Source organism: Ovis aries, chromosome 10, assembly GCF_016772045.2.
Source record: "Ovis aries strain OAR_USU_Benz2616 breed Rambouillet chromosome 10, ARS-UI_Ramb_v3.0, whole genome shotgun sequence".
Classification (NCBI taxonomy): Eukaryota; Metazoa; Chordata; class Mammalia; order Artiodactyla; family Bovidae; genus Ovis; species Ovis aries.
The window spans coordinates 71,880,659-71,907,821 of NC_056063.1; the positions used below are offsets into that span (position 1 = coordinate 71,880,659).

General features: G+C 43.4%; 1 protein-coding gene across 8 annotated transcripts in view; it reads left to right on the forward strand.

Annotated features, from left to right (window-relative positions):
* The window catches only part of LOC105614203 (ATP-binding cassette sub-family C member 4-like), a 264,375-nt gene that overhangs the window by 180,562 nt on the left and 56,650 nt on the right, over positions 1-27,163 (forward strand). For 7 of the 8 annotated variants that reach the window (XM_060394611.1, XM_060394614.1, XM_060394623.1 and 4 more), the window contains one exon: positions 666-2,667. The exons of the other annotated variant lie outside the window; for it this stretch is intronic. In XM_060394611.1, the coding sequence (XP_060250594.1) occupies positions 666-686 (21 nt within the window). In that variant the 3' untranslated portion in view covers positions 687-2,667. Of the gene's footprint in view, positions 1-665; positions 2,668-27,163 lie in introns of those variants that run through there. 8 annotated transcript variants of the gene reach the window in all.

Here is a 27,163-nt window from a genome sequence, read left to right on the forward strand (position 1 = left end):
AATTTGGTAGAATTCAAGAGCTCAAAGGTCTGGCAGAGATCTGTCCTATTATTGGGTATCATCTTACATTTTAGAGAAGTCTCTTGGTTGAGTCACTGTTAAAGCATTTGATTCTCTTTTCATTCTTGGTACCCACTATCCACAGATCACATTTCTTTAGGCCCTATAACTGTTCTGCCACACTAATTAAACACCAGGATATTTCATATGCCATGTTTCAGTGCCTGTCAATCTGAGTTAATAAAATATAAAGATAACAACCTGATACTAACATCCAAATCTGTTGTACTCCTTTTATGTGTGAAAATGACAAAGCCTGTTCAGATGCTAGATTTCCTATCCTGTTTGTTACCCAGTTTTTAATTTATTTCAGGGAATAAAATGATTTTGCTTATCAATTTATTGTAGTGATAAAGCATATCTGTGAATCAGAATGATCAGAAATCTAGGAGATCTACAGGCTATTTGGCATTACGTCCAGATCCACTGGGGGTTTTAGTGGGGCTACTTCCTCCATAGAATAAATACAGCCCTGGTTTTTTAAAACTATGCCTCCAATAGTGATATGGTTGCTTCACATGAAGAAGGAAACCTAGAAATGTGTTGCCTTGGGAGGAGGACTTTAAAACTTTTAAACATGTTGTTTTTGTCTTTTTCTCCCTCAGGTGTACTTCAAAAGGAGATAGCCAGATATTACAGTGACCTTGTGGTTATGAATGTTTTCAGTGGACAGCTCTCAACCTCAACAATTTTTGAGTCAACACTGTGATTCTACCATGAGTTTGTGTCTATTCTGAAGACTTTTTTCCAATAGGTTTTGCACTGCATAAGCTATATGCTACTTGTTTTACACCAGCTACTAATATTTACACATTACAAAATATGAGTTCTCCAACTTCACTTGGTGATTTCAAGCTCTTGAAAAAGGATTTATTATGTTTACTTAAATGTTATATTCCTTTCTTTCTTATTCAAATCAGAGATGCAGGCCGCCAATAACAGCCGTCTCCCAGGTTTTGTGTCTTAAGAGACCCCAGAGCCAAACTCACTTCCTAAGTTTTGAGACAAAGTTGTCACAGGTGTTTGTTTTTTTGTTTGTTTGTTTACTGTTTCCAGAATTCCCTATTACTTTCCAGTTATATCAGGGATTCTGTTTACCTGAAGACTGTGTGAAGGTGCTGTTTTGTCTCACCACTTCCTTTAATGTGACTAGGATCCATTTTTTAACCAAAAGACCTCTGATTAAAATACTACAGAGAAAACTGATAGGAAAACATAAAATATACTATAGTTTAAGTAACAAAAAAATAGATATATGTTTAAATACAGAAGGACAATATTATATGTTCTAAAAGAGAAGGAAGAGAAAATATGCTTTCTCAAAATAGAAGCCCTTCTAAAGGATTTGCTAATGAAGGACAGATGTGTGCTAGACTGTCTTCTAGGTAGACGATTTTAGGTTTTTTTTTTTTTTACATTACAAATGGTGGTAAAGTATACATAACATAAAATTTGCCATATAACCATTTTTAGTCACATAATCCAGTAGCATTAATCACATTCACAGTATTGTGTAGCCACATTATCTGGGTGAGTGACTGAGTGAAGTCGCTCAGTCGTGTCTGACTCTTTGTGACCCCGCGGACTGTAGCCCACCAGGCTCCTCCATCCATGGGGTTCTCCAGGCAAGAATACTGGAGTGGGTTCATTTCCTTCTCCAGGGGATCTTCCCAACCCAGGAATCGAACCCACGTCTCCCACATTGCAGGCAGACGCTTTAACCTCTGAGCCACCAGGGAAGCCCACATTATCTGGGAAACTTTTGGTAATTATGTTTTTTCCTATTCAGTGTATTATTTCTGCAGAGTCATTTTGATAAGTTATTTCCTGTGAGTTTTTCTTGACTGGCATAAATTTATTCACAATATCTTTTATGTTTAATATCTACAGCACCTCTAACTGTATTCTTTTGGCTTTCTAATTTTCTTTTAGCCTTCTTTTTATATATATAATCTTGCATAACTTTTTCGTGTTTTCAATGAATCAACTTTCTACTTGAGTGATGCTCTCTTTTTTCCCTAGTTCATCATATCATTCTTTCCTTCAACTTTTCCTTAACTTTGAGGTTTTTCCTCTAAATTCTTAAATTGAAAAGAGATTATTAACATCATTATTTTTCTAATATAAATATATAAAGCTGACATTTCCCCTAAGATCCACTTTAGCTGTTACCTGCAAGTTTTGGTACTCAACACCATTGATAGCCATAGTATTATGTATTTTCTAATTCCTAATCTAATTCATTAATGATATCTTTTACCCATGGGTTATTCATAAGTATAATGTTCTCTAAATTTCAAATTCAAATAGATTTTTTTAAAATTAGATTCAGCCATGTGGAACTGTTAACATTCAGTCTTTTTTATAAGTGATAAAGTGGCAGTTTCATTAGGTTCAACATATAGTTTTCTTTTGTTATTAACATATAACTTAATTTCATTTGGTCAGACAATGTTAGATTGTGAATTTTAAACCATAGGTAACCACATTCACACAAAAGGTCCTTTTTTCTTCCATTTTATATTCTATTGGTGTGAGGGGGGGGGGTTTAAAATGTTATAAATACATATGTAACCAGTAATTTTCAATAAAAGTCCTCCCCAAATACTGGAATGTTTTCTGATACATGTTGCAGGCTGGTTCTCTGGGATGCAGACTCAGATGGAGTTTAGTGCTGGGATGTGTATCGGAGTTGCCCTTGGGATCAACACTGTGGAATCAGGAGGGAAGAAACAGGGTAAGGCAGAGGGAAGGATCAAGCTGGATCACTGGCCAGAGGACCTGAGCTGACTCCATGGGAGTCTGGAGTGACGATGGCCTTTCAGGGTTGTCCTGACACATCCAATGACCAGGCCTGTATACCTCCACCTGGATGGGTCATTGCATGCAGGCTGCCCCCAGAGGGGCTGGTGATTTAAGGTTGCCCACTGGCAGCACTTCCAGTTGTTGGACAACGAGTCCCTGAAGGGAGGTCAGGACAGCACGTTTCCATGTTCCCCCTGGGCATGTATCACAGCTCCAGAGGTAGATGATGAGGGTGTACTGTGGGGGAAACTCTTGATGACTGATGTTTAAGTCAAAATGACTCAGTGGTTCTCATGAATACTCTTGAGTCTAAAAAACAGAGGAGAAGGTCCATGTAGTAGAGAAATCCTCCTTGTCCAGGATCAGCCCAGTTGTCACCTCTTCTAGGAAATCAACGGTAAGATCAGTTGTCATCCTAGGTAACTCGGATTTGTGTATTACCCTGAGCCCCTCTCATGTTAAACTGAACCATGTTTGGTTAGTGTCCTGTTGTCACCATCTTGAGAGACTTAATTATTAAAAAAGGGGCCTGTTCTTTCTGTTGGCCATGTGGCCTGCCCTGAGTGTGAGTGTTCACACATGGTCTATTTTCTCACTAAACTAAGTGAGAAAAAGACTTGAAACTGCACCCTGTTTACTGTTTGATTTTGTCTTCCAGCAGAGTATCTGTGCACATAGGGTGCTCAGTAAATGTTTGTGGAATGAACAAATGATGAGTGAGAGCAAGCCTTCCTTCTCAACTTTATAACTTTGAGATATTAAGAGGTAGCCTGGGATAACAGAAAGCCCTGGTTTTTGAGCCAGTCACACTGATGTGTCCTTTCTCTACTACTCACTAGCAGTGTGGGTGTGGGCAAGCAGTAACCAGCCAAGATGCCAGGACATTAGAATGGCACCATCCTTGACAAAATAGACTCTGGACAGCCTACAGCCATGTAGTCTTAGTTACATGCTCAGGTAAGCATCTCAACCTCTGAATCTCAGCTTCTTTGTCTGGAAAATGAATACAGTTCCTGCTCTTGAACCATTGCTCGGTTGGGATGATGGATGACCTAAGAACATCCAAAGACACAGGGTGGAATCACTGACCTTGGTGATTCTTATCACCAGGAGAGAACAGGATGGGTGTGGATGGAGGAGGTTTGTAGGCTGTAGAAGGTGTTCTTGAGGAGGCCCTCATCTGATGGCCTAAACCAGACTGTTCTTCCTCCACATGTAGTTAAAATGACACAAGCACATGGGGAGGGGCACAAGCTCTGGAGTCGGGACAAATGCTGGCTCCTCTGGACACTGGCTGGGTTTGGATTCAAGTTCTGCTAGCTGGTAAGTGTGGGCTCTTAAGGTTGGGAAGCCCACTGTGCTTCAGTGTCTTTGTCTGAAAGTTGATGTGGGGATAGTATGATTCTCAGAGGGCTGCTGCAAAGATTAATTATGACAGTGACAGTGTGGTCTGTGCACTAGTGCCAGTCCCTGACCTGTTTGTAACCAGGTTAGAAATAAATACAGGAAATTCAAGAGCTAGAAACTCATAACACTGTATTGCTGTGACATCCACCCTCAGGATGGGTGGGATCCTGAACTCCCTGGGGACCAGTGTGAGGGTTGCACTTGTGGGGTGGGGGAAGGACCCATGGCTGAGCTGCACACTAGCCGTGCACAGTGGGTCATTGATTAGGTTGCAATGGGCTGAAAATGTAAAATTAAATAAAACTGATATTTAATCCCAGACAGATGAGAAACACTGCTTTTGAACAATACTGGATATGTGATTATCTGTCAATTGGTACTATCCTCTTCAGCCCTATCCTCTTTATTAATGGTTACCATCATATTTATCTTAAAATTAGAGCACACAGGCTTTCAAAAGGCCCTACTATACATTATCAACACTTTTAATAGCATTAAAAAGTTAGAAATAATTCCTGTTCAAGTTTAAAGGTTTTTTTTTTTTTTTTTATCAAGTCTAAAAACAATACTGTGCATACGTTTTACCAGTTCTATTATTGAATCAACAGCATGGTCCTACTGTTGAAGAAGGTCGCTGGAAGCACAATAGGCCCCTTTAAAACCTTCAGAATTTTTTTAAACACAAGATTTTAGTGTAAGCTGTTAATTTTCCTTTAAAAACAGAATGTGGATTAACTGAGCTTCTGTTTTTTAAACCTAATGTTCTAAGGAAAGTGTTTCTTTTTTCCAAAACTAAAATAGCAATATGTGTTGAAAACTGTGAGAAATATATATTAATTTTAATTTAGACCTAAAAAATAACATTATTAGAAGGAATAGCATGCCCCAGCCCTATGATCCTCCATCTGTACTCCAGGCCTATCTGACTTCCCTTAGGAGTCAAACTGAGATTGGATGATATTTTTAATACAAACCAGGGTTAAGACTTAGATACACTAGGAATGTTCTACAAGAAATTTACATTGTATGATCCTGAAAATTTCTTTCACTCAGCAAACATGCTCACAAGTATCCATCCCAATAGCTGGAAGCTTTGGGTATTCCAAACCAGTGTTTGATTCAAAAGCTTATTATATTTAATTCTGGAGGACATTGCAGGAAAAACATCTTAAAATTAAAATTTTAAGATTATCTAGACAAAAAATGAGTCTCTGAGATGGAGTTTTTATCACATTAGAAATGTCATAAGTAACAATAAACAGAGGACTGAGGACTTTTAAACCCTACATTTTTACAACACTAAAAAAATTTTAAAAATCCAAGAGTTTATACTGATTCCTGTAAGACATAAAATAGATAGTAGGAAGAGAAAGCCCTGTTTTGCAGTAGAAGGTCAACTCACAAATGTATACAGATTGACAGAAAAGTACCATATAGCAGCCATCCTTGTCATAAATAATTCAGGCAAAATTCATGATTGAATATATGGTGGATGTTCATGGGTTGGGGGAGACAAAGCATTTTCATAGACTCAAAGTATCTTCTCAGATTAATTCTTTAGAGAAGAATTGTATTCTCAAAGTGGAAAAGTCTGGCAAACACCTGGCTAAGCAAGTAACCAGAGTAAATATTATTAATAGTGAACCTATTAGCATCCTTGACTTTTTTTCTTGTTTCTTTAAATATTTACTTAAGTATCATTGATTTACAATATCTTAATTTCTGCTGTACAGCAGTAATTCAGTTATACATATACATACATTCTTTTTCATATAAGTTAAATAAGCAAGGTGACAATATACAGGTCATACTCCTTTCCCAATTTTGACCCAGGCAGTTGTTCCATGTTTGGTTCTAACTGTTGATTCTTGACTTGCATACAGGTTTCTTAGGAGACAGGTAAGGTGGCCTTTAAGTTTTCTCATTTGTTGTGATCTACAAGGGCTTTAGGGTAGTCAGTGAGGCAGAAGTAGATGTTTTCCTGAACAGAAACCATAAGACCTACAAAGTCTGGAAATGTACTTCCTGGCCCTTTACAGAAAAATTCTGCCCACCCTGCTCCAGAGCTCTGGCCTGTGGACCAGCAGCATCGGCTGGCCTGGGAGGCAGTTAGGACATGGAATCTTGTCTCTAACCCAGAACTCCTGACTCAGAATCTCTAGATCCCAGGTGAGTCCTGCTCACAGTACAGTTAGAGAAGCGCTGGTTTTGAGGCCCTGCTCGATCCTCCTGTGGTTGCACCCTCCCCAGGTGCAGCCAGAGAGGACCAGGGGGTGTGGCTACCTGGAGCCCCACCACCTCTAGGCCGTGCTCTGAGTACCTGGACCCCAGAACCCCTGCTCCCAGCGCCAATGCAGGCCTCCTTCCTGGTGCCCATGTCCTAGCCCGACAGGTGGTCAAGATACAGCTGTTCATGGGTGGGAAGAGTGAGGCCTGAGCTTGAACTTGAAGGGTAGGAGTGCTCTTGCTTGAGCAGCAGATTCCTCAGGGCACAGAGAGGGTCAGAGCCAGAGGTGGGAAGAGCAGGGAGAAGGTTGGGCTGGGATGGCCCCCCTCTACTGTCCTGCCTTCTGGCTTGGAGCTCTGTGTCCAAAATCCCAGTCTGCCAGGTATTAATAGTTAGGAAGGTATATTTGATAGTTTTATTTGATTGATTTATAACTTGTAAATATTTAAAAATACACTATGGCCTTCATTTGTACTCTTGACCCAGGGCTCACAGATGTGAGTGGTAGGTCTATTAAATGTTTCTGAGAGTGCTCACAGGACCCGCTGCATGCCAATCCCCCAATCCACTGGGATGTTTGATAAAAATTCAAATTCCCAGGCCCCACTGTGTGACCTCCTGGATGAGATCTTTGGGAATGGAGCCTAGGACTCTGCATTCTGACCCCTCCCCTGGTGACTCTGATCCACAGCAGAGCTAGAGGAGCACTTGTAATGGGGGTGGACGGAGAGGAGCATAGAGGGGAGCTGTGTAAGTGGCAGGAAGCGTCAGGGAGAGAAAGGGAGGTCCAAGGTCACAGGAAATTGCTGACCATGAGCCCACCCCCTTCCTCCTCCTCTCATGAGCCCTCACAACCTGGCCTGACCCCACCCCTGGGAGCTGGCTGCAGGGAGAAGCTGCCAGAATGAGGCAAGGATGTCCTCCTGCCAACTGCGGGGCTCTCGGGGCTACCCTGCAGAATGAAGGACCGGAGTCAGGGGCAATAGGAGCAAAGTAGCTGTGGGCACCTGGAGGGACAACCCGGACACACCTGGACCCACCCAGTCCCACCCGGACCTACCCGGGGAGTAGGTCTGAAGCCACTGGGCAGATCTTTGGACAGGAGAGAACTCCAGGTCCTGCCATGACACGAGAGGAGCGGGGACAGACTGTGCGGTCCCACCTGCCTGGGCTCAGAAGCCGCATCTGTCAGTTACGAGTCATCTGACCATGAGCAATTTCCTTAAGCTCTGTAGGCTTACTTCCTTGTCTGTGTGATGGGGATCCTAACACCCTCTAGGTTTGTGTTACAGGTAAACATGGTAATTAAGTTAAAACACATCTTTGCTATACAGGAGGGCGGAATACACAGCAGGACTGTTGCTGTTTACTGTGAAGCTTGTCAACTTACAGCTCTGCACTTCCTGATGCTTGATATCATAGGCACTTGTCACTGTCTGTTAAGATCAATTTCCTCAAACCGCAGGCACAGGAAGGCTCCAGTCACAGGCATGTGCCAGACCCTTGCTTAGCCAGTGACCTAGAGCTCCCTGAGCTTCTCTGTGCAGGAGCAACTTCTGAGGTTACTGCCGAGCTGCTCCTTGTGTATGGTTCCCAGGATTTCCCTCCCAGAAAACCACATCTTTGGGAAGTGAGGGAATCGTGCTCACAGATTTGTGATGAACTGAGGACGGGATAGATATGCCGATGACACCACCCTTATGGCAGAAAGCGAAGAGGAACTAAAAAGCCTCTTAATGAATGTGAAAGAGGAGAGTGAAAAAGTTGGCTTAAAGCTCAACATTCAGAAAATGAAGATCATGGCATCCGGTTCCATCACTTAATGGGAAATAGATGGAGAAACAGTGGAAACAGTGTCAGACTTTATTTTGGGGGGCTCCAAAATCACTGCAGATGGTGACTGCAGCCATGAAATTAAAAGACGCTTACTCCTTGGAAGGAAAGTTATGACCAACCTAGTTGTATATTCAAAAGCAGAGACATTACTTTGCTTACTAAGGTCTGTCTAGTAAAGGCTATGGTTTTTCCAGTAGCCATGTGTGGATGTGAGAGTTGGACTGTGAAGAAGGCTGAGTGCCAAAGAATTGATGCTTTTGAACTGTGGTGTTGGAGAAGACTCTTGAGAGTCTCTTGGACTGCAAGGAGATCCAACCAGTCCATTCTGAAGGAGATCAGCCATGGGATTTCTTTGGAAGGAATGATGCTAAAGCTGAAGCTGCAGTACTTGGGCCACCTCATGCGAAGAGTGGATTCACTGGAAAAGACTCTGATGCTGGGAGGGATTGGGGGCAGGAGGAGAAGGGGATGACCGAGGATGAGATGGCTGGATGGCATCATGGACTCGATGGACATGAGTCTGAGTGAACTCCGGGAGTTGGTGATGCACAGGGAGGCCTGGCGTGCTGCGATTCATGGGGTCGCAAAGAGTCGGACACGACTGAGCGACTGAACTGAACTGAACTGAGGACGGGCTTGTATGAAACCTTCAGGGACAACTGTCCCCATACTGAAAATCACTACCAGGGTGTAGCAGAATCCACGTGTCCAGGTGAGACGCATGGAAAGGTCATGGAATGAGGGACCAGGAAGGCCTAACAGCAGGCAAGAGAGATGGGGCCTCTAGCTTTGCCTCACCCTCATTCACCGCACCCTCCATACACAGAAAGGCACACTCCTGCTCCTGCAGAATCACCTGGTCCCTGTATATTCAGTTATCTCCTTCAGGTGCAGTCCTTTTTATCCTCAATATGACAAAGGCTGGTGGTTTGTAAGTGAAGTGAAGTGAATTCGCTCAGTCTTAGCCGAGTGTTTGCAAACCCGTGGACTGTAGCCCACCAAGCCTTTCCGTCCATGGGATTCTCTAGGTAAGAATACTGGAGTGGGTTGCCATGTGGTTGGTAAACTTGGCTGCAAATTTGAATCACCAGAGGAGCTCTATAAAATTCCAGTGCTGAGTAGTCATTCTCAGTTAAATCAGAATCTCAGGAGAGGGGAGGCAGGAATCAATGCTTTTTATTAATAGAACTCCACAGGTGATTCCACCCTGTTGCCAGCTGAGAACCACTGTTGTAGGCAAAAGATCTTTCTTCCCAAATGCCAGCTGCTTTCATTCACATTTCTGACAAAACATGGTCTACTGGAGAAGGGAATGGCAAAACACTTCAGTATTCTTGCCTTGAGAACCCCATGAACAATATGAAAAAGGCAAATATGAAAAAGGCACAAAGATATGATACTGAAAGACAAACTCCTAGGCTGGTAGTTGCTCAATATGAAGAGTGGAGAAATAACTACAGAAAGAATGAAGAGACAGAGCCAAAGAGAAAACAATGCCCCATTGTGGATGTGATTGGTGATGGAAGTAAAGTCTGATGCTGTAAAGAACAATATTACATAGGATCTTAGAATGTTAGGTCCATGAATCAAGGTAAATTGGAAGTGATCAAACTGAAGATGACAAGAGTGAACATCAACGTTTTAGGAATCAGTGAGCTAAAATAGACTGGAATGACTGAATTTAATTCAGATGACCATTTCTTCTATTACTGTGGGCAAGAATCCCTTAGAAGAAATGGAGTAGCCCTCATAGTCAACAAAAGAGTCTGAAATGCAGTACTTGAGTGCAATTTCAAAAACAACAGAATGATCTCTGTTCATTTCCAAGGCAAACCATTCAATATCACACTAATCCAAGTCTATGCTCCAACCACCCAATGCCAAAGAAGCTAAAGTTGAATTGTTCTATGAAAACCTACAAGACCTTCTAGGACTAATACCAAAAGAAGATGTCCTTTTCATCATAGAGGAGTGGAATGCAAAAGTAGGAAGTCAAGAGATACCTGGAGTAACAGGCAAAATTGGTCTTGGAGTACAAAACAAAGCAGGGCAAAGGCTAACACAGTTTTGCCAAGAGAACGCACTGGTTATAGCAAACACCCAATTCCCAAAACACGAGAGATGACTCTACACATGGACATCACCAGATGGTCAACACTGAAATCAGATTGATTATATTATTTTCAGCCAAAGACAGAGAAATCCATACAGTCAGCAAAAACAAGACCGGGAGCTGACTGTGGCTCAGATCATGAGCTCCTTATTTTAAATTGAAGAAAGTAGGGAAAACCACTAGACCATTCAGATATGACCTAATTAAATCCCTTGTGATTATACAGTAGAAGTAACAAATAGATTCAAGGGATTAGATCTGATAGAGTGTCTGAAGAACTATGGATGGAGCTTTGTAACATCATACAGAAGGCTGTGATCAGAACCATCCCCAAGAAGAAGAAATGTGAAAAGACAAAATGGTTGTCTGAGGAGGCCTTACAATTAGCTGGAAAAAGAGAAGCTAAAGGCAAAGGAAGAAAGGAAGGATATACCCATCTGAATGCAGAATTTCAAAGAACAGCAAGGAGAGATAAGAAAGCCTTCCTAATTGATCGATGCAAAAAAAAAAAAAAGAGGAAAACAATAGAATAGGCAAGACTAGAGAGCTCTTCAAGAAAATTAAAGATACCAAGGGAATATTTCATGCAAAGATGGACACAATAAAGGACACAAACAGAATGTACTTAACAGAAGCAGAAGATATTAAGAAAAAGTGGCAAGAAAACACCAAACTATGCAAAAACAAAAAACTTAATGACCTAGATAACCATGATGGTGTGATCACTCACCTAGAGCCAGACATCCTGAAATGTAAAGTCAGATGGACCTTAGGAAGCATCACTATGAACAAAGCTAGTAGAGGTAATAGAATTCTGGTTGAACTATTTGAAATCCTAAAAGATGATGCTGTGAAAGTGCTGTTCAGTATGCCAGCAAATTTGGAAAACTCAGCAGTGGCCACAGGACTGGAAATGGTGAATTTTCATCCCAATCCCAAAGAAGGGCAATGCCAAAGAATGTTCAAACTACTGCATAATTGCACTCATCTCACATGCTGGCAAATTAATGGTCAACATTCTCCAGGTGAGGTTTCATCAGTACGAGAACTGAGAACGTCCAGATGTTTAAGCTGGATTTAGAAAAGGCAGAGGAACCAGAGATCAAAATGCCAACATCCATTGGATCATAGAAAAAGCAAGAGATTTCCAGAAAAAAAGAAAAAATCTACTACTGCTTTATTGATTACACCAAAGGCTTTGACTGTGTGGATCACAAAAAACTGTGGAAAATCCTTCAAGTGACGGGAATACCAGACTACCTCACCTGCCTCCTGAGAAATCTGTATGCAGGTCAAGAAGCAACAATTAGAACCGGACATGGTGCTAACAAATTGGGAAAGAGTACATCAAGGCTGTATATTGTCACCCTGCTTATTTAACTTATATGCAGAATAGATCATACTAAATGCTGGGTGGGAAGAAGCACAAGCTGGAATCAAGATTGCTGGGAGAAATATCAATATGCAGATGACCCCACCCTTATGGCAGAAAGTGAAGAGGAAGTAAAAGACTCTTGAAAGTAAACGAGGAGATTGAAAAAGCTGTCTTAAAACTCAACATTCAAAATACAAAGATCATGGCATCCAATCCCATCACTTAATGGCAAATAGATGGATAAAAAATGGAAACAGTAAAAGACTTTATTTTGGGGGGCTCCAAAATCACTGCAGATGGTAACTGCAGCCATGAAATTAAAAGATACTTGCTCCTTGGAAGGAAAGTTATGACCTACCTAGACAGCATATTATAAAGCAGAGACATTAGTTTGCCAACAGAGGTCTATCTAGTCAAAACTATGTTTTTTCCAGTAATCATGTATAGATGTGAGAGCTGGACCATAAAGAAAGCTGAGCACTAAAGAATTGATGCTTTCGAACTGTAGTGTTGGAGAAGACTCTTGAGAGTCCTTTGGACTGCAAGGAGATCCAACCAGTCCACCCTAAAGGAAATCAGTCCTAAATATTCTTTGAATGCTGAAGCTCCAAACTTTGGCAACCTGATGGGAAGAACTGACTAATTGGAAAAGACCCTGATGCTAGGGAAGATTAAAGGTGGGAGGAGAAGGGGACGGCAGAGGATGAGATGGTTGGATGCCATCACTGACTCAATGGGCATGAGTTTGAGTAAACTCCAGGAGTTGGTGATGGACAGGGAAGCCTGGCATGTTGCAGTCCTTGGGTTTGCAAAGAGTCAGACACGATTGAGTGACTGAACTGAAAGGAGCTGATTATGTGGGGTTTTTAAATTTTTTTTTAGGCTTTAACTTTTTCTCCTATGTCTTAGATAGATTCATTGTGTTTAATAGTTGGTGTTTCAAAAAGAACATAATTACATGGCCCCCTTATTAGGAGGACTGAGTGTTATCACTGTTTTCCTCCAGATCTAGTCCCAGGCCTGCCCTAGTATGTTCTGAGGAAGGTTGGATTTTAACTGCTCAGTGAAAAACCATAATGGGGCATGTAAGAAGTTGGGGATGTGAGAGTCGGACTGTAAAGAAGGCTGAGGGCCGAAGAATTGATGCTTTTGAACTGTGGTGTTGGAGAAGACTCTTGTGAGTCCCTTGGACTGCAAGGAGATCCAACCATTCCATTCTGAAGGAGATCAGCCCTGGGATTTCTTTGGAAGGAATGATGCTAGAGCTGAAACTCCAGTACTTTGGCCACCATATGCAAAGTGTTGACTTATTGGAAAAGACTCTGATTATGGAAGGGATTGGGGGCAGGAGGAGGAGGGGACGACCGAGGATGAGATGGCTGGATGGCATCACAGACTCGATGGATGTGAGTCTGAGTGAACTCCGGGAGATGGTGATGGACAGGGAGACCTGGCATGCTGCGATTCATGGGGTCGTGGAGAGTCGGACACGACTGAGCAACTGAACTGAACTGAACTGAACTGAATAAATTGGGGAAGGACTCTTTTAGGATGGAAGACTGTATCCACAGGAGGAAGTGGGATGACTCCTCCACCAGCTGAGTCCTGCCTCCTCTCCTGCTTCATCTCCAGACTTTCTCTCACTCTAGCCTGAATTCTCTGTGTCTTAACTATTTTAGTTTCTTACATCCACTAACCTCTCCTTTGCTCTGGACCTTTGGACCCATCTTTTTCTACCAAGGAAACCTTCCCCCCACACACATATTTTATTGACAGACTCTTACTCTCCTCTCAGGTCACAAGTGAGATGGCTCTGCCCAGCAGGACTCCTTCTCCATGAGATGAGGGCCCCCCCCGCCCCCCTCCCCTCCCCTCCTATGTTGGCTCCTTTCTTGTCTCCTCCCTCCTTCAGCCTGGAAGAGCGGCAGCTGTGTCTCCTCCAGGGGCCCCAGCACCTGCCTGGGAGCCTGGGCACAGGAGGGCTCAGTATTTGGTGGCTGACTTTGAAAGCACCCAGGCGGTAGGGGAACAACTTTCCAAGTCTCACATGTGTCCACTTGCTTTTCTTTTCTCCTTGGACTTAGGAGTTAGTGGCTAATGAACTTCAGATGTTTTGGGGGGAGGGTAAGGACACCTGCATGATTTAAATAGAAGACAGTTGAAGAGGGAAGGGAGAAAAGAACTGGGAAGTTCAGGAGGAGCATGGCCGACAGCCAGTTACTGTGATTCGCACAAAGCCTGTCCTGTGTGTGTGAATGAGGCTCCCAGGATGAATGTGCCATGGAGATGTTCTCTGGTGGCTCACTCTGGCTGGTTCTCTGATATGCTGAGGCTCTGATGTCAAGGCTGTGAATGGAAACTCAACTTGAGGGAAACACTTTTTATATAAGTGATTGCTACTCTGCACCTGCAAACAAGCCACTTAAATAGGGACATCACACATTCTACAGTGTCCAAATCTCTCATCCACTCCCAGGGAAGGAAGGACTGGTTGTCCCTGAGTCCTACCCTTCAACCTCTGAAACTCTTCACTCACTTTTCCCAGAAGAGCAGGGCTGAGGGTATGAGAAGGTTTGTCGTGTCTCCATCTCCAGCCCCCTGACTGCTGAGTGAGCCCATGACTGACAGGTGGGGAGGAGGGAGAGATGAATGAGGGTGCTCTGGTCCCACAGCCAGTCCTCCCCCAGCCCTGCCCCCATCACCTCCAACCTTCCATTCCCTCTGCCCTTGGACTTGCCCTTGGATTTCCTCTCATATTCATTCAAGGTTTCCCGGAGTTCTATCTCAGAGCTGAAATCTTTCTTAAGCCATCTTTTCCTTTGTTTAAAATCTTATCCCTTGATAGTTGAGTGACTTCACTCAGGAGGACAAGGGGAGAACCGGGAGTATGGACAAGGCAGGAGGGTCTGAGGTGTTGCTTAGTTTCTTATCTCACTTTTAAACCAGGGTGTGGGGCACTTAACACACAGCAAAGGCAAGCATCACAGGATTTCACCAGAAGCAGATCCCCTACACCTGTGACAGGGAGGAAAAGGTACCTTTGTTAGCCCCTGACCTCCATGTCCATTAACCCTGAACTTCCAGATGTTCCAGCTAGTTTTAGAAAAGGTAGAGGAACCAGAGATCAAATTGCCAACATCCACTGGATCATCAAAAAAGCAAGAGAGTTCCAGAAAAACATCTATTTCTGCTTTATTGACTATGCCAAAGCCTTTGACTGTGTGGATCACAATAAACTGTGGAAAATTCTGAAAGAGATGGGAATAACAGACCACCTGACCTGCCTCTTGAGAAACCTATATGCAGGTCAGGAAGCAACAGTTAGAACTGGACATGGAACAACAGACTGGTTCCAAATAGGAAAAGGAGTATGTCAAGGCTGTATATTGTCACCCTGCCTATTTAACTTGTATGCAGAGTACATCATGAGAAATGCTGGGATGGAAGAAGCACAAGCTGGAATCAATATTGCCAGGAGAGATATCAATAACCTCAGATATTCAGATGACCCCACCCTTATGGCAGAAAGTGAAGAGGAACTAAAAAGCCTCTTGATGAACGTGAAAGAGGAGAGTGAAAAAGTTGGCTTAAAGCTCAACGTTCAGAAAATGAAGATCATGGCATCTGGTCCCATCACTTCATGGGAAATAGATGGGGAAACAGTGGAAACAGTGTCAGACTATTTTTGGGGGCTCCAAAATCACTGCAGATGGTGCCTGCAGCCATGAAATTAAAAGATGCTTACTTCTTGGAAGGAAAGTTATGACCAACCTAGATAGCATATTGAAAAGCAGAGATATTACTTTGCCAACAAAGGTCCATCTAGTCAAGGCTATAGTTTTTCCTGTGGTCATGTATGGATGTGAGAGTTGGACTGTGAAGAAAGCTGAGTGCTGTAGAATTGATGCTTTTGAACTGTGGTGTTGGAGAAGACTCTTGAGAGTCCCTTGGACTGCAAGGAGATGCAACCAGTCCATTCTAAAGGAGATCAGCCCTGGGTGTTCATTGGATGGACTGATGCTGAAGCTGAAACTTCAGTACTTTGGCCATCTCATGCGAAGAGTTGATTCATTGGAACAGACCCTGATGCTGGGAGGGATTGGGGGTATGAGGAGAAGGGGATGACAGAGGATGAGACGGCTGGATGGCATTATTGACTCGACGGACATGAGTTTGAGTGAACTACAGGAGTTGATGATGGACAGGGAGGCCTGGCGTGCTGTGATTCATGGGGTCGCAAAGAGTTGGACACGACTGAGTGACTGAACTGAACTGAACTCACCTCCTTGTCACCGTCAGCCCCTCCCAACACTCCAGGTCTTTGGTCTGGTCCTATCTCTCCTCAAAGTGAAAGTGAAAGTATTAGTCGCTCAGTCATGTCCGACTCTTTGTGACCCCATGGACTGTAGCCTGCCAGGCTTCTCTGGCTCTGGATTCTCCAGGAAAGAATATGAGAGTGGGTAGTCATTCCCTTTTCCAAGGGATCTTCCCAATCCCGGTGATCAAACCCAGATCTCCCACATTGCAGGCAGATTCTTTACCATCTCAGCCACCAGGGAAGCCCTCAAACTCATGTTTATTATCTGGCTCCAATTGTAGGGTGGAAAATTATCTCATTCACTTATTGCATAATAATAACAAAAGAAAAGGAGTGGTATCAAGATAAGACTGAAGCTCATTATCCAATGTTTCAAAGGGAAGAAATAAATCATTCCAGAAACTGCCCTCATGTAAAATTCCAAATAAGTGTGAAAAAAAGTGAAAGTCACTCAGTTGTGTTGGCCTCTTTGCAACTCCATGGGCATAGTCCATGGAATTCTCCAGGCCAGAATACTGGAATGGGTAGCCTTTCCCTTCTCCAGGGGATCTTCCCAAGCCAGGGATCGAGCTCAGGTCTCCTGCATTGCAGGTGGATACTTTACCAGCTGAGCCACCAGGGAAGCCCAAGTGCAGATTAAACCAATGGCTTGTGATGATTTAGAATAACCCAGAAGCTGGGATGGGGAGGGAGGTGGGAGGGGGGTCCAGGTTAGGGAACATATGTACACCTGTGGTGGATTCATGTCAATGTATGGCAAAACCAATACAATATTGTAATTAGCATCCAATTAAAATAAATAAATTTAATTAAAAAATAGAAAAGGAAGCAGTGATCATTGGAACAACCTCTTGGGTTCAATACATAAAGGATTGTATGTTGAATTATATGTGTATGCTTATAAAGGCTGATGGATCTGAAGAAAACTGTAGTGAAATCCTAGCACTAAGGTTTTAGCAGGCAACTGTCCATTTCTTAAGATGCTCTTGAGATACTGTACTGAGTGTGAATATATATATCTGTACACACATTTATATATTAATGTTAAGGTGATTAGTAAAGGGATGATGGTACTGTGTTTATCTTTCTCAAGTGTTTAGCTCTTAGAAATGTGTACTGGAGTATCAGTGGGTGAAATATGTATCTGGGAATTGTGCTAAATACTGGTGGCACGCAAAAGAGGAGAGTTTAATGAAATGAGATGGACAACATGTGAATAACTGTTGAAGCTTGTTTCGTGGAAGTTCATTGTGCTATTCTACTTTTGGATATGCTTGAAAATTTCTATAATAAAAAGTTTAAACACCTACTTGCCATGATAGGATATGAACAAATAAGAACTAAGGACAGGGTCTTCGATCAGATGAATTCCCAGTGTTTTACGGTTGGGAACTCACCATCCCTCATGATACTTCCTTAATAGGCAGGCACAGGAGAGAGAATTATTATTCATTATGTAAAAAGAAATGTGTATGTCAGTCAAGAAGCAACAGTTACAACCAGATGTGGAACAACTAATTGGTTCAAAATTGGGAAAGGAGTACATCAAGGCTGTATATTATCACCCTGCTTATTTATCTTCTATGCAGAGTACATCATGCAAAATGTCCGGCTGGATGAATTACAAGTTGGAATCAAGATTTCCAGCAGAAGTATCAATAGCCTCAGATATGTGGATGATACCACTGCAATGGCAGAAAGTGAAGAGAAAATAAAGAACTTCTTGATGAGGGTGAGAGTGAAAAAGCTGGCTTGCAACTCAACATGAAAGAAAACTAAGATTTGGTATATGATTCCATTACTTCATGGCAAATAAAAAAGGAAAAAGTGAAACCAGTAATATATTTCATTTTCTTGGGCTCCAAAATCAATGCAGATGGTGGCTGCAGTTATGAAATTAAATGACAATTGCTCCTTGGTAGTGTATTAAATTGCTCCTAGATAGTGTATTAAAAAACAGACCTTACATTGCCAACAAAGGTCCGTATAGTCAAAGCTCTGGTTTTTCCCATAGTCATATATCCATGTGAGAGTTGGAGCATAAAGAAGGCTGAGGGCCAAAGAACTGATGTTTTTCAATTGTGGTCTGGAGAAGACTCTTGAGAGTCACTTGGATAGCAGGGATATCAAACCAGTCAATCCTAAAGGAAATCAACTCTGAATATTCGCTGGAAGGACTGTTGCTGAAACTTCAATACTTTGGCCACCTAATGCAAAGAGCCATCTCATTGGAAAAGACTCTGATGCTGGAAAGACTGAAGGCAAAAGGAGAAGGGGGTGGTAGAAGATGAGATGGTTAAATAGCTTCACTGACTTAAGTGGACATGAATTTGAGCAAACTCCAGGAGACAGTGGAGGACAGAGGAGTCTGGTGTGCTACAGTTCATAAGGCTGCAAAGAATTGGACATGACTAAGTGACTGAATAAGAACATGAAAAACCAAGGGAATGAGGGTACAATTATATTTAAAAAGAAGATGGTTGTCTCTGCAGACAGATGTTCTAAGGTTTGCTACCAGTGTCTCAGCAAGTTCATTCTAGAGCCCTCTCTCCATTGCCCTCATGTCTCAGTATGCTCTCCAGACCTCTAGACTTCCCTCATTGAAAAATAAGCCTGGGAGGAGTTCCCTGGGGACACAGTGAATAAGAATCCACCTGCCAATGCAGGGGACACAGGCTCGATCCCTGGGCCGGAAAGATTCCACATGCTGTGGAACATCCAAGCCTGTGTGCCACAACTGCTGAGGGCCCATGCTGCAGCTCCTGAAGCCCACATACCTAGAGCCTGTGCTCTGCAACAAGGGAAGTCACTGCAACGAGAAGCCCACACACCACAAGGCAGAGCAGCCCCTGCTCTCCTCAACCAAAGAAAGCCGTGTGAAAGCAACAAAGACCGAAAGACAAGCACAGCCAAAAATAAAACAAGTAAACAAATAATTCTGGGACTAACCTGCCTTCTTTCCTTTTTTTTTTTTTTTTTAATGTTACACTGTGTGGCAGGGAGGTCTTCGTTCCCCGACCAGGGAAAATAAGATTAAACCTATATACCTCCTACATCGGGAGCATATTGTCTTATTAACCACTGGACTGCCAGGGAAATCCCTTTTGTTGTTGTTGTTTTTTAACTTTTGGGTTTTTTTGCCCTTCCTTGCTGATTTTCAATCAGTTCCTTGACCAAACTTTGACCCTACTTGAGAAATCAATTCCTTTATCAGACTTCAACACTATATGAGTGTTGCATCAACAAACTACAACAGGGTGAAAGAGAACTTTACATTCCACATACTATTCTTTGGCCACCCAACTGAGTATCCCCAACACAAGACCAGATTCTTTCTTCAGAGCAGGTGGAATGTTAAAGGAGGGAAGCAGAGAGAGGATGGATGATTGGGTCACCATGATGGGTCTGTCCACCCAAATACTGCTGGGTTCATCTCCTGGTCTCTGCAGTCCCATCTGCTCATCTCAGCTCCACCTCCACCACTCAAGCCAGGTGAGGAGAATTTCTCTCCCGGAAAACAGAGGAAACCCTGCATTCACTCCAGCCCAGTGGTTCTCAGCCAGGAACTGGCTTCCCCGAGGATACCTCACCAACAATGTCTGGACACATTTTTGGTTGTCATGACTGAGGGAGGAGGTGACTGCCGCATCCAGAGGGTAGAGGTCGGGGACGCTGAGACACACCCTGCAATGCACAGGTCCCCTCACCAACAAAGACTTGTCTGGTCCAAATGTCAACCCTGCTAAGGTTGAGAAAGTCTGCTCCAGTCCCCCTGTAAAACCAGAAATGCATAATCATGCTCTTTCTTTAAAGAGAACATCAGATTGTGTCACCCCATTGCTTAACACTTTTCAATGGTTTCCCATTCTTAGTACGGAGATTAAAACAAACAACGACAACAACAACAAAACCTCCTTAGCTTCTTGAACTTGCATGACCTGACACTCACCTCCCCTCTTTTCTTATATTACTTGCAGTAACAAAACTAACTTTATTCCTGTTTTTCTAGAAAGTATCATACTTTCTCCTCCCTCACAGGGTCTTGCTGTTATCTCTTATAAGTCAATTTCGTCCTCTCACCAGCCTCTCCCCCTTTTCCCTGCTCACTGCTGCCTTCTAATCCTTTAGGAGACCTCAGCTTGAAAGTGACTCCATCACAGACTCCCTCCCTGGCCACCGAGCTGTCAGAAGCCTGAGGTGAGAGGCCACATGAGGGGAGAAACCAGGCCACCCAAGGTCCTTCAGCCATCGCAGCTCAGGCTGCAGTGGAAGTGACGTCTGTCTAGACACCCAGTGCCAGCAGGGACCCCGGCTGTGGGCAGGCCTGTGAGTGAGCCCAGGAGGCCAGCAACAACTCTGCCTCATCAGCCTCACAGCTGTACTGAGTAATGAAGAAGCGACCACTGCTTTAGGCCCCTTATGTCTCAGGTGGTGGATGTAGTGACAGACAGCAGATTCGCTCTCCCTGGTGTTCCTGACTGTGCAGTAAGAAGAGCTCCCTGCTACTGTGGGCAATTCCCCCCTCACCTCCTGCTCTGTGCCCTTCCCAGGACTGCTGATACTGTGTGGAATTCTCCCCTTACCTCCTGCTCTGTTGTGCTCACTGGACTGCTCTCAGGACCTGAGTTTCTGAATCACGGTCCACTTGACAGGATGAGGCTCTCTCCCCAGTAGGTCAGTGAGTGGAGGTGGGGAGACTGTTCCCCTTTCCATCTCACCTTCTTGTCCCATCAGCCTCCCTGGAACTGTAGCCCTGTGCTGGGCTTAGTTAACTCAAGAACCAGAATATGTTTAAAAGGGTCAGGATCTATTTCGGTAAGCAGGGAAAGAGCTTAAGTTTTTCACAATTTGTCTTTTCCCCTATTATAAAGGGGAAATCACTTAGCAAATTGAGACTAGGCTTCCCTTGTGGCTCAGATAGTAAAGAATCTGCCTGCAATATGGAAGACCCAGGTTCAATCGCCGAGTTGGGAAGAGCCCCTGGAAATGGGAATGGCAATCCACCCCAGTACTCCCGCCTAGAGATTTCCACAGCCAGAGGAGCCTGGCAGGCTACAGTTTATGGGGTCGCAGAGAATCGGAAACAACTGAGCGACTACACTTTCTTTCTTTTGGGGAACTCCCCAGGGCCACACTATCCCTCTGGAACCTGGGTTTTTACTGAGAATCTCTTTCCACTCTGTTCACATGAATGTCTACCTGCCTCCTGCAGGAGACCCATCCTCATGGGAAAACCCCATCCCCATGAAGGTCTTGAGTCAGGCTCCATTCCCTGGCCAGTCACCAAATCTTGAGTTTACATCCTCAGTTTAGCATGACGGGGTGTTTCTTGGGCCTCAGGTCAGGAAGGGTGGGGGCATCTGAAGGAGATGCTGTCGGTTTCTGGCTCTAGTGTGAGCCTGGTCACCCAGACAATGGATTTCCCTCAAGAGTCCCACTCTGAGAGGCTCCTGAGAGTCCGGTTCTGTAAGTCTTTGACCTGATAGAACAGGAAGGTATATCAGCCTCACCTGGCTTCTATCAGGAGGAGAGGCACAGGTTTTCAAGAGTAAACATAACTTTTAAAGGGAATGATGCAACCTACAATGGTATTAAGTCTAATTTTCTTAACTAGTCTGCTACTTCTCCATTACCTAGGTCTCCAGGAGAATCACAGTGTTATTGAGCAGAAGGGGGTTGGATTTCTTCCTGTTCTGTTACCCACCATCCCACGTCAGACCCCAACAAGCGTCCTTTGCCAGGTGTGGCTTGTTCCAATAGAACTTGCTCTGGAGCAGCCTCCAGGGGCTGCTGCTAGTGGTTCATGTGAGTGGAGAGGGGTGGGGTTCTCGCGAGTCCAGGCTCAGCTATGTAGCTACGCGCCCAGATCCGGTACCAGGTGCCTCGTCTCTGCCCACGGCTCCCTGGGCGCCATCTTGAATCATAGCCCCGGGAGCAGCGTCTCCGCACACGGCCCTCTGCGTTGAGGTGTCAGTGGAGCCATTTCTCCCTAGGGAGTCTTGTCTGAAGGGCCAGGGATGTGAGGCCTCTGCAGGAGGTGACTTGTGAGCAAGTGAAAGGCAACTCAGCACAAAGGGAAAGAAAAAGGTTAGATTTTTATTTTATGACCCAGATTCTACTTTCTGTTGTTAGTTGCTCAGTCAAATCCAACTCTTTTGTGACCCCGTAGACTGTAGCCCACTGTGCCCTTCTGTCCTTGGATTTCCTGGGCAAGAATACTGGATTGGGTTGCCATTTCTTTCTCCAGGGGATCTTCCCAACCAGGCATCAAACCTGCATCTCCTGTGTCTCCTGCATTGGTAGGCGGGTCCTTTACCACTGAGTCACTGGGAAGCCCCAGGTTCTACTTTTACTCCAGGGAATTGTTGGTGGCTTTGCTAGTGACTGCTTCATCAGCACCTGGCCTCCTGGAATATTAAGGGCACCAGCTTACCTTTAATGACTGTTTCCTTTGTTACCTGTGGTGATAATCCAAAGAAGAGAGAGACCAATTTCTTCCCTAAGCCCAAATAATCAATTTTGTTTGTTTTGTTGGTTTTTTTACCCACAAAGTAACTCCCTTTTGGCAGGGGTTTGATGTTGCTCCTGAAATTAGTGGAAGTCCTTGCAGTCCTTCATTTGAAGAAGATAATTGGATATTGTTTAAATAGGAAAGGGAAGGGTCTAGGCATCAGGATGCAAGAGAACCAGGTCTGGGCTCCAGGGCAAGGGGCTAAGATGGCCTCATCACTATAGAAACAGTGTCCATGCTTGTGAGACAGGAAGGAGGGGGCACAATGGTTAACAGAATGAGGACGGGAGCATAGATATTAAGAAAAACAGGATCCCACAAAAACTGGCTTGAACCAGCTACAATCAAGATGGTGTTGAGCATGATTTGGTCCCTGACCTCTAAGTCATTACACCTTCATTAGAACACTAAAAATCATTCCCCTCTCACCATGACAGGTGGTATGATAGTTTCAAGGCTGACCATAAAAGGCCAAAAAAAATGTGCAGTGAGCCAGCTCCTGACACTCCCCGTCCCTTCCTCAGAATAGCAAGAATATTCTTTCCATTCTTTGCTATGCTATGAAATCCCCCACCCATAAAAACTTACAACCCCATACTTTGGGGGCACTCTTGACTTCTGAGAAAGTCCACATTCTGTCTGTGGAGTGTGTACCTCCCTGAATCAGTCCATTTTCACTCTACTTCAGCTCTCTCTTGTATTCTTTCCTGCAGAAGCCAAGGACCCTTACTGGACAGCTCGTCTCAGGGCTCCCAGGACACGATATTTCCTTCTCCTGCACCCACTGGTAACCTGGAGAATGAAGGATAGAGATTATAGATCTAAACTGATTATAAAGTAGTTGACCTACGTTTAAGAAGAATTCTTATTTATTGTCCTAGTGTCTCTTAAACTCTAGCAAAGTCTGGTTTCTGCTTTCTCAGCAGATTTTGCTTTTTTAACTTGTTTTGTTTTTAAAATGTACTTTGCTATGGGATTTTAGGGCTTCCCTGATAGCTCAGTTGGTAAAGAATCCACCTGCAATTCAGGAGACCCTGGTTCAATTCCTAGGTTGGAAATATCCGCTGGAGAAGGGATAGGCTACCCCCTCCAGTATTCTTGGGCTTCCCTGGTGGTTCAGCTGGTAAAGAATCTGCCTGCAATGCAGGAGACCTTGGTTCAATCCCTGGGTTGGGACGATCCCCTAGAAAATCGAAAGACTACCCACTCCAATATTCTGGCCTGAAGAATTCCATGGACAGTCCATGGGGTCACAAAGAGTTGGACACGACTGAGTGACTTTCACTTCTCTTCGCTTTATGGGATTTTAAAGGAAGGATGTAATTGGTTCTCATCTGCCCAGCTGGACAGCACATACTTCATCTCCCTGTATGGTATTCTCTCATCCTGGTTCTAGACTCCATAAGCCTGTTGCTTCCTGTTTTCTGAATTTTCCAGACCCCAAATGGGAAATCTGGATTTTCTACTCCACTCGTAACACAGGTTTATGGCATGGGAGTCTCCTCTACAAAGGTGATAACTCTGCTGGCTTCTAGCAAGAGGTAAGGCATGAGCCATACTTGAAGGGGTTTCTATCATATCCTGTGCCCCCCCCCTACTTTGGGAATGGTGATTACTGGGGACAGACATCTCCAGGTCTCTGCCTCTCATTCCCAGACCTTTGCTCTCCTCTGACTTGGGTTTTGATCTCTCTTCTGTAGAGGAAATCTTGGTTGGCTGTTTTCTTGCCAATTGTGCTCTTTATACCAGCACCAGTACCCTTTAAGCTATAACCTCAAGAATTCCATTTTCATTCCTTTTACACAAACATTCACACCAATGTTCACAGTCAATTTAATATTCTGGTGAAATATCTTTCCATAATTGTTTCCGCTTATTGAACATCTCTTCTGTGCTAGGAACTGCAGTAAGCACTTTCACATGAACAATAACTCCATGAAATTGATACTGGTTTTCAGTACCCAGTTTACAGATGAGAAAATTTTTTCAGGGAATACAGTTATCACCCAGAGGTGGAAGACTGCCCCTGTTAGGAGGTGGCCTTCCTTATTTATCTGATACATCTGCTGGGAACCTAAGAATTTCCAAGTTTTGGAGGGATCAGATAGAAAGAAAAGACATGTTTTAGTTCTACTTACAAAGGTCTAATTTTCCAAATTGTTGTAAGTCATAATTATCTTGAACGGAACTGTTTCATTATATCTGGAAAATGCAAATTTAAACTGGTAATGTTTTAGACAAAAGCCATAAAAATCATAGCCATATTCACCAGTTCACTCAGCAACTAATCCTTTTTGTTAAGCTTTATGAAGCCAGTAGGCTTTCTGCTAGATCTATAAAATTTCTTACAAAGTTGACTAGCATGGTCTGAAATCTATCTGAAACCTGTATTTATCAGAAGTCCTTTCTGTGAATCTTCTTGAACATGAAACACTTTTGCAAAACTGTCTGAGTACAACAACAGCAATCTGTACATGATAGAAGATCTTTCCATAAGTGTGCGTGCTGCACAGGTCAATAAACTGTATTTCTCTTGTTCATCTGTCTTACATCATTTGAATTTCCAAGGCTCCATCCAGAGAGCCTAGAATTGTAAAAGAGGAATTTTCCTCTCCCCTACACAGTAAAGTATACATAATGTAAAACGAACCTTGTTAACCATTTCTTAAATGCACTGTTCTGTGGCATTAGTTATATTCACATTGTTGTGAATCCATCTCCAGAATTTCTACATCTTCCCTTTAGATTTTCTTACGTTTGTCATAGCTTTCCTTCCAAAGGGCAAGTGTCTTTTAATATCATGGTTGCGGTCACCATCCACAGTGACTTTGGAGCCCAAGAAAATAAAATCTGTCACTGCTTCCACTTTTTCCCATCTATTAGCCATGAAGTGATGGGACCAGATACCATGATCTTAGCTCTTTGAATGTTGAGTTTCAAGCCAACTTTTTCACTCTCGTCTTTCACCCTCATCAAGAGACTCTTTAGTTCCTCTTTGCTTTGTGCCACTAGAGTGATATCATCTGCATCAGTTCAGTTCAGTCGCTCAGTCGTGTCCGACTCTTTGTGACCCCGTAGACTGTAGCACACCAGGCTTCAGCTGCGTATCTGAGGTTATTGATATTTCGCCTGGCAGTCTTGACTCCAGCTTGTGCTTTATCTGGTCTGGGATTTTGCATGATGTAGTCTACATATAAGTTAAATAAACCGTATGACAGTATACAGCCTTTTTGTATTCCTTTCCCAATTTTTGCTTGTCTGAAAAAGTATTCATTTTTCCTTCACTTTTGAACAATCATTTCACAGATTACAGAATTCTAAGTTGTTTTTTTTTCTCTCAATACTTAAAACATTTTCACTCTACTCTCTTCCATGTTTGTTTGGTTTCTGAGGCGAATTGGATATAATTCTTATCTTTATTCCTCTATAGCCAAAACAATTTTTCTTTAATTTGAAAATAATAAGCCTAGTTGTAGGTCTCTCCCCACCCCCCATTTCTGTTACACTGCTTTTTATCTCTAGCATTTCCTCTTGGTTCTTTCTTAGAATCTCCGTCTTTCTGCTTCTATCGTCCATCTGTTTTATTTATTTATTTACTTTATTTTACTTTACAATAATGTATTGGTTTTGCCATGCATCAACATGAATCTGCCACGGGTGTATACGTGTTCCCAATCCTGAACCCCCTCCCACCTCCCTCCGCATACCATCTCTCTGGGTCATCCCAGTGTACCAGCCCCAACCGTCCTGTATCTTGCATCAAAACTAGACTGGTGATTCGTTTCTTACATGATATTATACATGTTTCATTGCCATTCTCCCAAATCATCCCACCCTCTCCCTCACCCACACAGTCCTCCCTCCCACAGTGCGACTGAACAAGTGAGCCTAAAAAAAGTGTCCACCACCGCCCCCACCTTGTGTCAAGGTGGAAAGCAGACACTGAAGAGACCAGCAAGCAGAAGAAGCTAAAACAGAGGGAACCACCTTGGAAGTGACAGGTGCAATAGATTAAAACCCTGTCGTTAGTATCGACTACAAAGGAAGGGGCCTATAGATCTTGAGAAATATAAGCCGGACCAAGGAACTATCCAAAAATGAACTGTCCCCACACTGCCATCTGTTTTTATATGCTGTATACTTTATCCATTAGAGCCCTTGGCATATTATTCATGTTATTGTTGTTTACTTTCTCTGTAGCGTTCGACCCTTCTGTGACCCCAAGGACTGTAGCCCATCAGGCTCCTCTGTAGGATTTCCCAGGGAAGAATACAGGAGTGGCTTGGCATTTTCTTCTCCAGGAGATCTTCTTGCCCCAGGGATCAAACCCAGGTCTCCTGCATTGGCATGCAGATTCTTTACCACTGAGCCACCAGGGAAGGTATAGCTGCTTTTGAATTCCTCATCTGATATTTCCAACATCCCTGCCATGTCTGGATCTGATGATGCTTTGTCTCTTCAAAAATATTCTTCTTTTTTCTTTTGCCTTTTGGTGTGTCTTGTAAGTTTTC